Source organism: Typopeltis vanoorti, chromosome 13 (assembly GCF_054136105.1).
Source record: "Typopeltis vanoorti isolate ZY-2024b chromosome 13, IOZ_Tvanoo_1.0, whole genome shotgun sequence".
NCBI lineage: Eukaryota > Metazoa > Arthropoda > Arachnida > Uropygi > Thelyphonidae > Typopeltis > Typopeltis vanoorti.
Window position 1 is genome coordinate 4,833,205 of NC_143561.1, and position 18,602 is coordinate 4,851,806.

General features: G+C 36.0%; 1 protein-coding gene across 1 annotated transcript in view; it reads left to right on the plus strand.

Moving 5' to 3' along the window:
* mRpS11 (mitochondrial ribosomal protein S11) overlaps nucleotides 1-18,602 on the plus strand; it is a 114,412-nt gene that overhangs the window by 36,118 nt on the left and 59,692 nt on the right. The window contains exons 2-3 of the mRNA XM_090402290.1: nucleotides 3,016-3,143; nucleotides 8,607-8,632. Of these exons, the coding sequence (XP_090258416.1) occupies nucleotides 3,016-3,143; nucleotides 8,607-8,632 (154 nt within the window). The remainder of the gene's footprint in view (nucleotides 1-3,015; nucleotides 3,144-8,606; nucleotides 8,633-18,602) is intronic.

Consider the following 18,602-nt stretch of genomic DNA (forward strand, 5'->3'; position numbering starts at 1 on the left):
CATTTAGTTCTTGGTCTTTCTTTTTTCTTCTAACCTTGCATACAGAGCAAGGTTGGGTAGCCTTTTTGGTGGCATTCTCTTGGCATCTCCATACATTGAAGTTGTCTTCTTTTGATCTTTTCTATTAATGAGTCTGTATAGCTTAGGTCTTGTTTTACAGTTTCATTTGTTTTCTTTTTGTCCATTTTGTTTTATTTATATTTCTGAGACAATTTATCTCGAAAGCCTCCAGTTTTCGTATCTTTGGCTTCTTGAGTGTCAAAGTTTCTGAAGCATATAGCACAATGGGTATTATAATTGCATTATATAATTTTATTTTTAGAGGTTTGGAGATTTTATTTTTCCAGATTTTACCTAACTTATTAAATGATGACCATGCAGTCGATATTCTATGTTTAATAGTGGTCATGGTATCTTAGTGTTCTGTTATTATTGTTCCTAAATAGTTGAATTGTTTTACCTGTTCAATTGTTGATCCATTCAAAGAGAAGTTTACTTTTTCTTTTTTCCATTATCAAGATTTTTGTTTTGTCTGTATTTATGATCATACTGCTTTAGCCATATTGTTTAGTTTGGTTATTAGGTTCACCATTTGTTCTTTTGTGTCTGCTATCATTGCAATGTCATCTGCATATTTTGTTATTAAGGTTATAACCATTTAGGTTGACCCCTTTTTCTCCTTCCAAGGCTTGGTTAACCATATTCTCTAGGTAGATGTTAAAAAAGATATGGGGAGATGGGACATCCTTGGGCTTCTCATTTATTGATGTTTATTTTATCTGTTGTTATACTGTTAAATTTAATTATTGCTTCTGTGAGACTAATATTTTTCTAAGAAGTCTAGGATATCTTCATCGATTTGTTTCTATTTTAATATTCTTAATAAAGTTACTCTGTTTGTTGAGTGTTTATATGCCTCATTGCATTTTTCTGCTTTTTTATTTAGCCAGTCTGCAGAGTTTGTCAGTTTCGTTTTTGAGTTTTGTATTTCTTCTTGTTTTCTTCTGAGGTATGTCTATTTATTACTAAAAGTTTTTTATAAGATTGATGCAGGGGAAATATTTCAGCTATGTGATAGTGATGGAAGAACAAGAGGTCATCCCTGGAAGTTGAGGAAAAGTGTGGTTAACACAGGTGTGAGAATGAGGTTTTTCGACTGGAGGGTGGTGAATGACTGGAATGCATTGCCTGACTCAGCTGTGAGTTCTTCATCTGTAAATGAATTCAAGAAGAGATACAATAGATATTGTTTTGATAGTTTGGGTCTCTCACGATGAGCACTGACTCCATGGAGATACCTGTAATAATAATAATTTTTTGTTTTTAGTTTTCTTTTTTCGTTGCATTTTTCTAAAATTTCAGATATTATCCATTTATTATTGGGCCTCTTATGAATTCCTAAAGTGTTCCTTGACGAGTTAATATTTCTTTTCTGTTTTCTAAAGGTTTTTAGTTTCATCTGTTTGAGTCCTATTTATTTCTTCAAATTTCCTAATGTAGTCTAATCTTATTTGGTTCAAACTATTTCTTTTATAGCTGACTTTGAATTTTATCTGCATTGTTGCAGAGAGGAGTTCATGGTATGTATCCAGCTCTAGGCTTTTTAGTGTTCTTATGTTTTTGATTGAGGTTTTCCATTTATTTGTAATTAGGATATCTATACAATTTCGTATTTCTCTATCTGGTGAGGTCCAGATGTATTTAAAACTAGGTCTGTGGTGAAACGTATTTGAGATGACAAGGTTGTTTTCTTTGCAGAAATTGAGCATAGTTTTTTCTCCCCTTTCATTTTCGGATCCAATTCCAAATTTCCCCATTACATCTTTTAGCTTTTCCACATAAATTGGCATCCCTTATCTGCTCTACTAAAGACCAGCTACATTCCCTGCCTTGCCAGGTGTTTACTAGGTTCCTTGCAGTTGCAAACTGTCGTACTATGGTCAAACAGGAAGGACTACTGGCATCAATTTATGAATACATGGACTACATCTGGTTCCATTACAGCCACTGAATATGCTTTGGACTTCCACTGCAGCATTAACAAATATGAGAAGCTATTCCTGTAATCTGCCTCATTTCTCAATTTGTCTGAGAAACTTTCCAAACTTCAACAAATTATGTGCAATGAAACAGTTTTTCCTGATGACTTTGCCAAATTATCAGAAGTATTAAAGTTCTTGTAATTTCCTCAAAATAGTTATGAATAGTTATTTCTACCAGAATTCCCTTATATCAAAGGGACATGTGAAAGATTAAAAAAAATATTTCACACATGCTTAGTACAAAACTGTAGGACTGGGGCAACTCGTGGCAAAGGTAGTATAACTTCTCATTACTTGCCTTAGTACCCAGTATTCCAATTGACCTCTTATTCAATTTCCCAAAGATGAAATCTGTTATGCCAGGATTTGGCAGATCTTATGTGACACCTCCAAGGAGTCATTGAAGGAGGACACTCAATTTTTGTTTTATGCTCTGACTGATTTGTCTATATATATATATATATATATATATATATATATATTTGAAGAAAATCTAAGTTTCCAGGAGGAAAATGTGCTGACTTCAGTTGTAAAAGTCAAATGTATAAAGATATTCCTCTCATGGCAAACATACTCAGGTCTTTTCCATTTGAAGGTTGCAATATGCTGTCAAGCTCCAATTGGACTATTATATCATTTCTTCTTTGTTTTTCTTCTTAGATTGTTCTAACCTTGATAATGCCTGAGGGGTCAAAATATTGGAAATAAAGTATTTTCTATACCCATTTGTGAATAACCAATAAACATTAACAGTAAAATATAACCAACACAAGTCTAAATACGCATGTTTATAATCTATGTTGATAAGGAATTATTAAAAAATTATTGCATAACCTTATTAATGATAAAATTTATGTAGTGTAAAGCTTTTTGATTCGGGGTTTATTAATAGCTTAAAGAATATGGTATAAATATGCTGTAGTTCTGTACTTCATATTATTTTGATAGTTTTTTTTTTTTTTTTGTCCAATAGGAGTGCTGTTTTTCCTGACCTGAATACTCCAAATTTGCTATATGATGGTGTAAAATTTTCAGACCTTCCTATTATCTATATCCACGTATCTCATAATAATACTATTATGAGTCTCTCTGATGGCAAAGGTATAAAACTAAAATTTATAACAATAGTTAGTTCAGAATATCTTGTTAGGCTGATTGCATAGGAAGTTGTAGCAGAATTGCACTTGCTGGCATCCAACAATATTTCTTGCCATAGTGAAAAATTGTCACTGCCAAGCTGTTTCTGATAGGAAAGTATTTTTGTGATTACATTTACTTTCTTTTATTATCATTATTTTTTAAATATAATATTGCAGGTGCAAAGAGTTTCAAAGCATTTGAAACTCTTTGCACTTGCAATACATGATTGCTTAATCCCACGCTGTTCACGGTACACAGTTTGATCACTTTATATCCTGTTTAAAAATGAAGCAGTAAAATTTTTTTACAAATTGGATTTTCTATCCATTTTTTGGTGACATCAACCTGGTATGCCAAATGATCTGAGGAAGATAGTCCATCTACGCACACAAACTGTAACAAATAATGAATTACAAATTGCAATTGTAAATAGCTAAGACTATATAATCAGTACTGGATGTGTAAAGTATCACAGGCAGCATATTTTAACTCTTGTTTTTTTCCAATGATTTATTTTTTTGTTAAAAAAAAGGGGGGGATATTCCAGTACTTAATGTAATACAGAAAATTTAGTACTTTTCTGTCCTGTGATAAACAGTGTACTTCATGTTTTGCTAATATTTTCCTATTTAAGATTGTTTGAAAAACACTTGATTATTGTTTCCATCTTTGCATGTGATGAGATACAATGGATATCAGCAAGTGAAGGCCTATTTGTACACACAAACTATAGGAATCGGTGTTCATCTCACAAGATGTTCTGGACTATGTCTAATTTTTTTTTAATGAATTACATTTTACTTTTACATACTTTTTTTTTAGTTCATAATGTATCTGCTTTAAATATCTTAATAAATTATTAACTAACATGAATTTGTTGCTGGACCTCAAGCAAGAAATCAGCTTTCCAACAGTTCAGAATTCTGAAAATGCTATGTATTCAATGTAGTAAATAACAGTATACATTTCAGATTGCAATGTGAAGTAATATAGAAATTGGAAGTTTTTTCCCACTTGGCTATGCTATCAACTATATATTTGGTTTAATTCTTTATCTAAGTGTAAGCAAACAAAGTTTGTGCTTGAAGTATTTTCAGGACTGGGGAACTTGTGGCAAAGGTAGTATAACTTCTCATCACTTGCCTTAGTATCCAATAATGCAAAGCACATAATCTTGCAGATATGTATAATGCTATGCTTTAAGAGGAAGGGTCACTACCCAGATCGGTTTCTACCTTGTCCTGAAAATACTTCAGGTACAAACTTTGTTTGCTTACACTTGGATTAAGGATTAAAGCAAATATATAATTGGTAATATACAAATTGCCTACATATTTATCAACTAGAAAAGGACTGCAGCTTTCATTTCTGTTGTTTGGGTATTTTTGTCTAAATTGGATATTTAGCAAATTCATAGGATTATTTATTAAGATTATATCTTTGGTAGAAATGTGGTATATCACCACATTTTTAGGAAGTGAGAGTTATCCATGCCTTTGACCTAGTTCCTAATGACTAGAAAAAAGGAGAATAGTGCCAGTGCACAATTCTAGTTCTTAAGGCTGGTTAGCCCTAAACATTTTGAAGACTGGACAGCAGCCAGTCATCAACAGCTGGACCAAGGCCATCAGCGATTTCATAAGCATCAAGGGAGAGTGTGGTGAATGGTAGCCATTTTGTAGTTCAGTGCCTTAACACTATGTTTTTGTCTGAAATAGTGACTTCTATGATAGAGGTTTCCAATTTCGAACTAGTTTGTATATATGCAATTTATTATACAGTCATACCTCGAAGTTACGCGGTAGGTGGGACCAACAAAAAAGCGCGTAAGTCAAATTTACATAACTCGGGTATAATTTTGCATACAAACATACAAAATATTAGTTAATTGGGACCAAAGGTTTACAAAAAGACATATTTTTTAAGAAATATAATCATAATTGTAGTTTTTTGTACACAAGAGAGAGAAATTTCGATGTCAATGGTTTCATAAAATCTAATAGATTCGCCTGATGGCATAATGTCTTTTTCTTGTGACGCAAAATTTCTTCATAGCAAGCTAATGATTTTTTTATTCCTTACCTTGTGGCTACAATTTGTTCCTCGTTAGAATCTATGTCCTCCAAAATCTGTAAACCTTTCTTTTATGATTGTTCTTACTGTGGATTCCTGTAGATCAAACTTCTTTGCTAGCTCACAAATTTTCATTCCGCGTTCAAAATCCTTAATAATGTTGAGTTTTTTTTCCAAAGTCGATGTTTTTCTTTTCTTGCTAGCTGTAGACGAATCGGACTTGCTTCCTTTGGACGACATTATTATTTTTTATGTGATAAAATTTTTATCAAGAACATCACATTAAACAATCGCAAGGTTTGTAGACTAAAAATCGTGCATGAATGGAGACTGCACGAAACACGTCAGTGCTTGTTCACAGCATGTGCGACACTGGCAAATGCGGCTGGCACCAGAAAGATACGACTAGTGGTGAAGCGGGATGGGAATACGTACATATATGAAACCGCGTAACTCCGGATTCGCGTTAGTCGAGGTATGATTGTATTATGAAATTATTGTAGAGGGCTGGTTTGGATTGTGTTCCTAGAATTCCATGTGGTCATGCTTGTGATGGAAAGTTCTTCTACTTGCATTTTGATAATGCGACAAAATGAGCTGGATAAGCTGTTTGCAGATGATGCAAAGTTGAATTATGAGGAGCATTGCAGATATTCAGCCCTTACTGGAAAATCTCAGATTGTGTAAGGCATTGATCAAACTACATGGATCATTGTGCACAGATATGGTTTTCAAGGAGAAGAGGATATTAATCAAGGTTTTCAGAGAAGATACACTGTCATTGTTAGGTTAGGTTTGTGTAATGTGGAATGTGAAAAACATTGCAGCAGATATAAATATGAAAGACTCAATCTGCTTCTGCCTAAAGAAAGTACACCTTAACCTCAACCAATTTGATTGTATGAAACTGCCCCAAATTTGGCAAGCTCTCATCCTCCATACTTCAGCCCAACAGCCAAAGATGCCCACTGTGTGTGTGTGTGTGTGTGTTCCATTGAGTTGTTTTCGACTCCTGGTGATCCCATGAACATGCGCTCTCCATCGAGATCTGTCCCTGACCATGTCTTTCAGAATTTCCAGGCGCACTTCAGTTGCTTCTTTAACTCCATCCACCCATCTAATTCTTGGTCTTCCTCTTCTCCTGCTTCCCTCAACTTTAGCAAGCATCGTCATCTGCTCGCATAACATGCCCAAAGTATGAAAAATTTTGCTTGATGATCATAGCTTCGAGGGAGCAATCTGGCTTTATTCTGTCTATCACTGATTTATTGGTTTGCTTTGCAGTCCATTAGGGGGCATTATTTAGGACTTAGGCCTACTCTCGGTTGACATGCTTCATCTTCATTACTTAGTGTAGTATATGCATGCACATCTTATTATATGTTGTTCCCTGATGATGGCAATTTGACTTTGTCAAAATATTGGAAGTATAAATTTTATGTAATATTAGTCTTCATTGTAATTTACTTAAAATATACAGTTATCGTATCAGCTGATCAAGAAATCTGGACACTTGCTATTTGTGTTAAGTTCAAGACATTTACTGATATACTAAATGATTTATCATATCCCCACCTTGTATGATCAGTAGAAGTGAAAAAATTGATTGTTACATTATCTAAGGATGAGTTTACTATTACAATAACTGGACCAGGTCTTCTAAATCTGAGGAAAGAAATGATATGTGCAGAAATCAAATGTATGGGATGAGGTATGGAAATCTTAAAAAAGATAAAAAAAAAAAAAAAAAAAAAAAAAAGAGGAGATCCATATTATGTAATCTGACATCAGATGGATATATTTGCAGCTTGCTATTTTGAGATAAAATGTATTGTGTAAAATGTAGGTCAGCAGTGTGAAAGGGGGATGGGTGTATGAAGCTGAAAGTTAGTTTAGGAGGAATGTGATTTTGAAACCTAGAGCTGTAAATACACTTTGTTTCTGTTAGAATTTGGTCCACATCTATTGGTGAATCGATGCAGTTTTGTGGAGGCATTTGTTCTATTATTTATTTAAGTTGCTGTTTTTCATGGGAATAGTAAAGTTGAGTAAAGAAGGGAACTAATGAACTTTGTTACACCTGAACATAGAACTTCAGCACACCTGGAAGGGCAGATAGCCTAAGATTATTTAACAGCTTATCCAGATGTGTCTTAATGTGTCATGCATTGGTTGAACTATTTTACTTCTGTTTCATTGAATTAGTAAGGCATTTGGCATTTTTCTAAAGCCTCCATAGCTCAGTCAGTACAGATGAAGCCCTTTTTTTTGGAAAGACCTGGGTTTGATTCCCATCAGTGACGTGAGGAACCTTTTCTGGTCTCTTTTGGCAAAAGGTGAGTTAGCCGGTCTCGGGTTTTTCATCCCCCAGAACAGGCAAACTGGCCCCGTGAACACATGGATTACAGTCATGAATACGTCCCAGTCATATGCCGGTCACGAGCCCGGATCGAATGGGGGGGGGGTAGTCGGGGAAAACAATGGTGAACTACCCTGTAAAAATCGGACCAAGAACACTTTGTGGGCAAGCACAAAGTCACCTAGGGGTAGAAATGACTGAAGGGATAAATCATCATGATCATTGGCATCTTTCAGGATGCAATTGATCTTTCATTGGCATCTTTCAGGATGCAACACTGATCACCAATGCAGTGCATTGGTGATCAGTGTCATCACTGTACGCCCACAGATACGAGACCCTTCAATGCATATTAGAAGGAGAATCCATTCCGATAATAGGGTAATCAATCTGTCTTGTGGGATAAGTTGTTTATTATTACATGGCAGAAAATTAACTTTTCTTTTATGAACATTGTAGTTTTTAAATTGGTAGCTATTTTGCTTGTATAACAGTTGAAAATTTTACATATAAAGTGCGTGATTTTTCATGTTGGTGACCAATTCGTACATCAGCTTATTTCTTTTTCCCCTTCAACATGAATCGACTCTTCTTGGCAAGTTGCCAGACTAGGGTCTCGAATCTGTAGTTGGACAATACCACCAGGATGTGATGTTGGCTGTCCACCAAACTTAAAAATTGCTTTTCACAGTAGAAGCACATCTTATCTGATAATGCAGTTACATGCAAAATGTTTTCATATTTATAATTACATGCATGACTTTCAGACATTTATATAAGAAAATTATGAATATATATTAAATTCAATGACAAATATATACATGTTCTAAATTTCCATTCACATATTTTCATTTCAGAAGGGGAGTTAGTTCTCGATTGCAGAGTACATTTGGAGTGAAATGATGAATGGAAATTTAGGCAAGTAGAAATTTATTTCTAATATATTTTTTTCTTTTTCTTTCTTTCTTTTTTTTTTTTTTTTTTTTTTCCAGATAAGATAATTACGCATAGATCATGTGTAAGTATGTTTGTGTATTCCTTATTCAATATTCAAAATTTTCTAAAATTATTCAGTATTACTGAAAATATGATTTTCCCATCTCATTGGTCTTAGCATATTGGGTCCAGTGACCAGTTAACTTTAGTTTTTTTTTATATATATAAAACCCAATGTTGGCAATGATGATAATCGTCTTGTCATAGTTTGCAGTATCTGTTCTGTGGTTGGTTGGTTTAGCAGAAAGAAAACTACCCACCATTGAGATTATATAACTAATTTTCCATTGAAAAATCCATTTATCCATTGCATAATGATCAGAATTTGAACCATGTCTTCTCAGCCAAAGACTACCACAAAAAATTTCTGCAAAATTTTCCACCTATTATAGATTCCTTGTGTAGGGATACATTCCCAAAATGTTTTAAATTAAACACAGATTGAGTAAAGAATACCTGCAGAAAGCTCCCATAACCCATTCAGTATCATTGTTGCCCTTTGGAAAAACCTGGGTCTGAATCCAGTCTAGAAGACAAGAATCTTTATCAAGGCTTTTCAGTTGATCATGATTTTGTCAGTCTCTTACATATGTAGAAGGGTTTGTTATCCTGTTAATTAAACCACTCAGAAAAATATATATGGCCAGCAAATAGGATTAACTGCCCTATAAATAAGCAATAATCAGGTTTTAGAACTATTGAGCCTAACTCAAAAAAAAAGGGGGGGGGGAATGGGAAAAAGTCGTTTTTAAACTATGAAAAGCAATATTACGTATTTTTGATTGTCAATGATTCGAAGAAGAAAGTAATGAAACATTCCAGAAAGTTTGAGCAAAAGCAACTATTCAGAACTGATAGAACCATTTTCAAATCAAGTTTTTTTGCTTGGTCAAAAAATAAATTATTCTTGACAAATTGATTTAATCCTTTACTCAAGCTTGAATGAACAAAAATTTGCCTATGAGTTATCTTCAGGACTAGGCTAAAGGTATGCTGTGACTATTAACTTCATGTGAACGAATGGACAGACTTATGTGTTGGTCGTACATGTTGTTTATTTCTTAACGTTATATATTAGAACACAGAAAAATAAGTAAATAATTAATGTATTAACTTATTGCTGATATTTCGCTGGTGATATTACCCTCCATCTTCAGAAATTCTCAACAATATGGCATTTTAAAAACGCTAACCCACAGAGCAAGAACAATCTGTTCCAATGACAATGCTCTTGCTGCTGAACTGGCTCACTTACGCCACACCTTCTTGGCCAATGGCTATAATCCCCAGAAGATAAACAAAATACTAAATGCCCCTAAGAAACCCCTCCCACTATCCACCACAGAGAACTACAACAAAACAGTCACCATCCCATACATTAAAGGCACATCCGAAAAGATTGCAAGAATTCTTAATAAACATGAACTACGCACCACATTCAGACTGTGTGGCAAATTAGCAACCCTTATCTGCTCACCCAAGGACAGCATTCCCCCTCTAGCACGTCCAGGAGTCTACGAAGTACCCTGCTCATGTAATCCCTACTACGGTCAAACAGGAAAAACTGTGAACATCCGCATCAGTGAACACAAAAGATACGTCCGGCATTATCAGTATGGCAGGTCAGGCCTAGCAGACCATGCTCTGGATACCCCTGCACACAGGATCAACTGGAAGAACACAAAAGTACTGCACAGAAGCTCTTACAAGTCGGAGAGATTGTTCTTAGAGGCAACAGAAGCGCTGAAACACATTCCAAATCTCAACAAATATGGCTGTATAAATTTGCCTAAAATCTGGGAGACAGCCATCTTAAGAAAAAACTAGTACCGGTTTTTTCTCTATTTAGGACTCTAGTCTTATGTGATAGCTGCAATTTTTTTATTTTATTTTATTTTTATTTTATTTTATTATTTTTTTTTTTTTAGAGGGTGCCAAAATCAGGACTCTAGTCTTTGTGTTGCTGCTACAATTTTGTTTAACTAGTCCATTGATTACACCATGTTGTTATAGTCTCGCGTATTGTGACAAACTGTGTTTTGTGCTCTGAAGATGCTGGTTATATCACCAGCGAAATATCAGCAATAAGTTAATAAATTAATTATTTACTTATTTTTCTGTGTTCTAATATATACCGTTAAGAAATAAACAACATAACTTCATGTGAGATTGCCTCCATTATCTCATAATGCACAAATTTTTAGATATGTATATTGCCATAAATTATGGAAAGAATTTCTGCTCAGACCAGTTTTTAACTTTATCTATGTCTCATCAGTAGGCTAGACCTTTGGAGATTTATAATAAGATGACCTTAGTATTACTTTGGATGAGCGATAGTTGGACCAAGTTATAAAGTCAAACATCAAACAGCTTCTTACAAGTGGGAGAAAAGAGAAGGTATTGTATGGGAATTTAAGTATACTTAATGAAAAAGTGATGAAAGAATGTTTCCCAGGTCTGAAGATAAAAGATGGTAGTGAAGTTGTAAGTTTGCAGAAGAAAGAAGTGAACGAGTTAATTGTTTTGGCTTGCACAAATGATTTGAAAGATGAAATATGTGCATTGAGAGAGGAAAGAGAGGTATGAAAGAGTTGTTGGAAAAAGTAAAAATGAAATGTAAGAAAGTAATGATCGAATGTGCTGCCTTGATATGATAAGACAGAATTGAGAAGGGCCATGATTATCAGTGAGAAGATTGCCTAGGAGAAATAGTGTGGAGTGAATTCGATGGATGAAAGATCCTGTATGTGCCTGATGGACTGCGTTTAAATGGGTTTGGAATTAAATGCTTGGATGAAGTGTTGTTCAGTGAGAGTTTGGAAGTGCAAAACTAGGGAAACTAGGAGGGAAGCAATCAAGCATGTGCTAGCCCTAGTACAAATTGAGTATAGGAATGACTATGAGGAAATAGCCACCTCTTGGATAGGTGATTATGAGTACAGGAATGATTGTGAAAAGCTCAGTACAGTTGCTCAGGTTTCAAATCTAAATAGGAAGCTAATGAAGTTAGCAAGGATAAACATGGGCCCAGAAGGATGGTGAAATGCATGTACATGAATGTCCAAAGTATCAGAAAAAAAGGAGAGCAGTTTTTATCATTGGTCAGCTCAACTTCTCCAAAAATTATTGGCATCAGTCTGTCAGAGAATGTAGTTAGAGGGATAGAATGCAATGGATATTGTATTTTCAGAGAAGATAGAAGAAATAGGGCAGGAGTAGGGGTATTATTAATGTTAGCAGAAGAACTTCCAACAAAAATAGAAGTTAAGGAAGATTGTAGATTTGATGGAAATGGTTCATTTGAGGCTTTTTGGTGTGAGATGAGACCAATAAGACAAAAGATATGTCTTTTGTCTCAATAAGACAAAAGACATATCTTTTGTCTTATAGTTAAGGACTGGGAGTCAAAAGACATATCTTGTAAGACTCCCAGTCCTTATGTTCCAGACCTGGGAGTCTGGAACATAAGGACTGTGGGGGGGGGGGACTGAAAGTTCTGATAAACACCTAGAACAAAAATGATATTGAAGCCACTGATATAACCACAAACCCCTATGTTTCATCAAATTGTAATGATTTGTTCTTTTTCTTTTAGGATATATAAGAAGACAAAATTAATGTTAATGTCAGAGATTTTGAAGAAATTCAAAGAGACAGGTGCAGGCCGTCATCAAGTTTTTGCTGCAAGAATGGTCTGTAACTGATATTCATCAAACTTTGTGTGAGACTTTAGGAGACTGTGCTCCAGCATATCCAACAGTTGCCAGATGGATGGCCAAATTTAAAACTGGGCATCCTTAGACAACAGATGCTCCTAGGTCAGAATGACCTTCCACAGCAATCACACATGAAAACATTTGATGCACTGCATGCCATGATCCTTGATGAGAGATGAATACTAGCCAAAAACATTGCAAAGCTTGTGGGGATATCCAGAGAATGAGTTGGGGTCATTATCTACCAACAACTGGACATGAAGCTCTCAGCGAAGTGGGTCCCCAAATGTTTGAATGCCAACCAAAAGAGAGAACATGGATTTGGGGTCATTTTGAGAAATCAGGTGCAGATTTTTTGGCTCATATTTGTGACTGTTGATGAAACATGGTTTCATCACCATGACCCAGAGACCAAACAACAGTCAATGGAGTGGAGACACAAAGGTTCTACATGACCAAAGAAGTTCTGAACCCAAAGGTCAGCAGGGAAGATTCTTTCCATTTGTCTTTTGGTATATGGATGGTGTAATCCTTACCAAGTACCTCCAAAAAAAAAAAAAAAAAAAAAAAAAGATGGAACTGTTATGATAGCAGTTCATTCAACAGCTCTAAAGGAATGAAATGGGATACTGAAGGAAAAACGCTGTAGGAAACTGAGCAGAGGTGTGTTGCTTTTGCAGACAATGCACCTGCTCATGCTACTCATGAAACCTAACAGATAATACCAACTTAGACTTTCAATGTCTGCCTCACACTCTATTCGTCAGGCCTGGCCCCATCTGGCTATGTTCTATTCCCAAATTTAAAGAAACACTTGAAAGGAACAAAATTTACCTCAGATGAGGTCATATTTGCAGCTGAGGACTAGTTTGTGCAACAAGGGGAAGACTTCTCAGAGGATTACAAATGATGCAGCAGCGTTGTAACAAGCGTCTAGCACTTCGTGTGGAATATGTAGAATAATGTGTAAGTTACATGGTTCTACCTCAATTCCTTCCTGGTGATTAACACAACTTTTCAGCACACCCTCGTACATACATCAGCAGATTAGCACAATGAGTGCAGGGGGATTTCATTTATGGTGATATAGATTGGAAGGAGGAAAGGACATGTGGCAAAATGGAATTTATACAGTTACTAAAGGATAATTACCTGAAACAGCAACCTAATGGAGGGAACCAGAGATTTTAGAGTGGATCTGGTAGTAGCATCAGAAGATCTACCTATAACTACAGTAGCAACTCTACTTCCAGTGTTGGGGATAATGACCATGCAGTCTTGTCCTAGAAGGTTGCTCAACATGTGGAATTTTTAGTCAAGAAAGAGTTGGTGGAACTACAAAGCTGATGATTATAACAAATTTATGAAGCAACAAAAAAGCCAGCCTGGTTGGCTGAGTGGTTAGCATATCTGCTATCCAGACAAAAGGCTGCAAGTTCGAATCCTGCCATGGGCATGGATGTTTGTGATTGTCTGTGAAAATACTAGTGGTGATGGTCAGCAGTAGATGATGAAGGTAGTTGGGATGGTGGAGACGGAGCGTTTTACAGTAGGTGCCCTCCCTTGATGAGTCTTTGGACTCCTGGAGGTGTTATGCAATAATAATAATAATAAACTTGGACAGTGCCATGGCATATGAAACCACATGGAATCAATGTCATTAGTGCATCGGAAGTAGTCAAGGATTGTTTGAGTGAGATAGGATCAGAATTGCAATTAAGTCAATTACTATCATAAAGCAGGAGCAGGAAAAAAAAGAAAACATCGTGGAAGGAATATAAACAACAAGGTGAAAAGCATGTGTATCAGTAATATAAAGCATGTAATCAACATTGGGAAACAAGTATGATAAGGAAGGCTAAATCATATTTTGCTAGAAAATTGGCTAAGCAGGGCAAAGTAAATCTGAAAGAGTTTTTGTTTTACTATGTAGCAAGTAAGAGAAAGAATGATTGTGGAAAGTTAACTTTACTCAATGCTGATGATAGAAAAGTTCTGTCACTTTTCTAGCAGAAGAAATAGTTCAGTTACTAAGTGATCACTGCAAGGGGTATCATCCAGGTGGTGCATTTGCAGTTACTGATATGACAGAGATTGATGGGAGAATTAAGATTGATGAACTGGAGGTACTCAATATATTGAAAGATATCAATCTGAATACAGCGGTGGGCCTGTACAGTATGTCAGCTTGTATGCTACAAGAATATGCACATGAACTGAAAGTGCCTCTGACGAAGTTTAATCTAAATTCTCAGCTCTTGTAAAGTTCCGCTAGGAGCGGAAACAGGGTAAATTAGTTCCATTACATTAAGGTGGCTCCAAGACAGAAGTAGCAAATTACAGACCAATTAGTATCTCTGCAGTGGTGGTTAAAGTATTGGAAAGTTAGTTACAAGTAATATTCAGGAATGGATGGATAGGAATATGATACGCTATAGGAGAGCATGGCTTTGTAAAACATAGGTCCTGCCTCAGTAATTTATTCACATTTTATAATGAGGTGACAGTGGAATTGAATAAAGGAAATGGCTACACTATAATACTGTTGGACTTCACAGAGGCATTTGACAATACTGCATGGAAAATTATTACATATGAGGTATGGATAGGAGGTGAGGATTGTTAGTATGGATAGAGGATGGCTAATAGACATCATAGGGTGGTGTATGGCAGTGTGGAATCGAGGCAAGTGAGCATGACTAGTGGAGTGCCCCAGGGTTCTGTTCTTAGACTACTACTGTTTAATTTGTACATTAATGATATAGTGAACATTAATGATATAGGGGGTTTCTAAGGGTCAAAGCTGTATAACTGAGAGGAGACCTCCACATAGCCTTTAAAGGAATGCGGAGAACCGACCAGGGCTTCTGACCTAATGTCCAATCCTCACCTTCTCGTGGTGCACCCTGCTGGGTATCTACTTGGATACTGAACGGACGAAGATGGGCTGGCAATTTGGGATTTAGTCGACCAAATTGTATTCTTATTGGTTAAACCAAAAAAAAAAAAAAAAAATGATGGTACAACATGACAAAATTTCATGTCGGCTGGGGCGTCGCCCGGTTAAACAAGGCCCCCGTTGTTTTCGCCAGGGAACCAGGGCGAACAGCGAAAAGTCAGCTACTGGAACAAATCTGAAAACAAACCCCAACTCAACATCACCAGAATTAAAGATCTGTACTATCAACGTAAGAAGCCTGAAGCAAAGAAATGGAGCTAGCTGAGGAACTGGATAAGTACCAGATCGACATAATAGGGGTGACTGAAACAAAAAATACCAAAACTGGTGAGATCTTTCTGAGCAATAAATACAAAATGTTATATTCAGGCGATGACAATCAAGGAAAAGAAGGAGTAGCCATAGTATTCAACACAAAATACGAGGCTAATCTTCTTGAATGGCAGGCAGTCTCAAGTAGAGTAATGTGGACAATGAGACTTATTTGTGCCTATGATCCCACAGAAGGTTCTACTAAGGTAGAAGTGTGGAGGAATTTTTTGATGCTTTAGAAAAAGCAACTGACACAATGAAAAAGGAAAAGTTGGTCCTTGTCGGGGATCTAAATAGCAGAGTAGGAAATGATTGTGAGACATGCAAAAATATTTTGGGAAAATTTGGAGAAAAGATCAAAGCTAATAATAATGGCAAATATCTGTTGGATTTCTGCTCAGGACATGGACTGGTTATTACTAACACCATGTTCCAACATAAAAATATGCACAAATTCACATGGAGAGAAGAGGCTAGGAATAAGAAAAGTCTCATTGACTATGTTATTGTTGATAGTGATGTTTTCTCCCTGGTGCAGGACACCAGAGTGTACAGAGGATTTGAAATTGGAAGTGATCACTATTTAGTCTTGAGCAGGATAAAATTTAATTTCATATTGAAAAGAATAACATGTAAGAAAGTTTTAAAGCGAATGAAAGTTGAGCAGCTCTCAGATGTGAACTGTAGACTAATATACACAAAGATTATTGAAGAAAAAATGAAAGAGTTTGAGAACAGGAACCGAACCTTGGAGATTCAGTGGCAAGCCTTCAAGAAAACACTGATTGATTCAGCCAGAGAGGCATGTGGTGAGGTTGTCTGCAAGGATAGAAAAATCAGAACTCCCTGGTGGACACAGGAAGTTAAAGAGGCAATGAAGGAAAAGAAGAAAGCATATCAAAAGTTCCTGGCAAATAAGTCAGCTTGTGCTCTTAGAGAATATTGAGACAAATGCAAGAATGCTAAACAAAAGTCATGGGAGGACTTTGGCAAGAATATAGAAAATAAATATCAAGAAGGTGGCAAAATATTCTGGAGGTTGTTGAAGAAGAAGAATGGAGAAAAGAGCGCTGTAAAAGAAGTTAGAGATGATAAAGGTGACGTGAAAACTGGAATAAAAGATATCCTTGAAGTATGGAGTAATTACTTTGAAAAACTGCTAAATGAAGCAAGCAGTGATGACAGCACAGTGGTAAAAAACACTGACCAGGCATGCAGGCAGGAATACATATCCATACTTGAAGTAGAAAAAGACATCAAGGACTTGAAATATGGAAAGGCAGCTGGAGTAGATGATATTCGACCAGAAATGCTGAAGTATGGTGGTATAAGAGTCTTACAGTGGCTGCACTGCATAGTTCAGAAAGCCTGGACAGAGAGACGAATTCCCGATGATTGGAGTAGAGCTCTCATAGTACCCATATATAAAAAGGGAAATAAAACTGAATGTGAGAATTACAGAGGTATTTCCCTACTGAGTGTTCCTGGCAAAATCTATGCAAGTATACTTGAGAAACGGTTGAGAAGAATTGTGGAAGAAAAGCTTGGTGAAGAACAAGCTGGATTCAGGCCAAACAGAGGCAGTCAGGATCAGATCTTCACTTTACGACAAATAGTCGAGAAAGCATGGGAATATAACAAAGATCTGTATTTAAGTTTTGTCGATTTGGAAAAGGCATATGACAAGGTGCCAAGAGAGAAACTATTCAATACGCTACAGTTATATGGTGTCAATGGGGCATTATATCAAGCAATACTTAGTCTTTATTTGAGTTGTAAGTCAGCAGTTAGAATTGAAGGAAGTACAGGAAGATGGTTTAATGTTAAATCTGGTGTGAGAATTGAATAGCTGTTGTAATAGATATGGTATGAAGGTCAGCAATAAAAAGACAAAGACAATGAAAATAGGCAGAATCATTGAAAATGTAAACTGTGTTGTGAATGGAGAACCTGTGGAACAAGTAAAACATTTCAGCTACTTAGGCACGATTTTTACTGAAGATGGTAAATTAAATATGGAAATAGACAACAGAATCAGCAAAGCTGGTATGGTGGGAAGTCAATTGAATAAATTCATATGGAATAAGAAAGAAATTAGTCGGAACACTAAATTAGCTGTATACAAGACAGTGTTCAAACCAGTTTTAACTTATGGATCTGAGAGCTGGGTCAGAAGTAAAACACTTGACCAAAGACTAGAGACCGCAGATATGAGAGTCCTGAGAAAGATTAGAGGCGTGAACAGATGGCATCAATGGCAATATCATATTAAAAATGAGGATATTAGGAAAGAACTTGGCATTGTCTGCATCCAGGAATGCGTTAGCAGAGCTAATCTCAGGTGGTATGGTCACCTAAACAGAATGGGCGAGGAAAGATTAGCAAAACAAGTGTTCTCTGCCAGGTTGGCAGGAAAACGACCCAGAGGAAGACCAAGATATAGGTGGATTGATAAGGTACAAAGTGCCTTAGACGATAGAAATATAAGATCTGATAATGTTGGAGTCTTGACAAGTAACAGACTGATTTGGAGGAAAATTGTAGATTGGAAGTTAGTAATGATATAATTTTTTCATGTAGTACTATCATATCCTGTACACCCCTTGTGAGTACATGGCAGGAATTTGATGATGATGATATAGTGAAAGATTTGAGGGGATGGGAATTCAGTTGTTTGCTGATGATGCAAAACTTGGGAGTGCAATAGTTGATCAAGGTGATATAGATATCTGGTTGGATAACTTAAATAAATTGGCAATGTGTGCATAGGATAGTGGTTGTCAATTTAATGTTGTAAAATGTAAATAATGCACTTTGGGATGAAATTGCTACATACTTTGTATCATATATGGTACTAGATTACAGGAAATTGATGTTGGGGTCTGGGGGTGATGGTGGATAGAGATTTGAAATTCAGAGGACATATTACAAGAGTTAGCAAATTAGCTAAGAGGATTACTTGGATGTTGAACACATTGGTAAGTAAAGATAGGGAGATTATC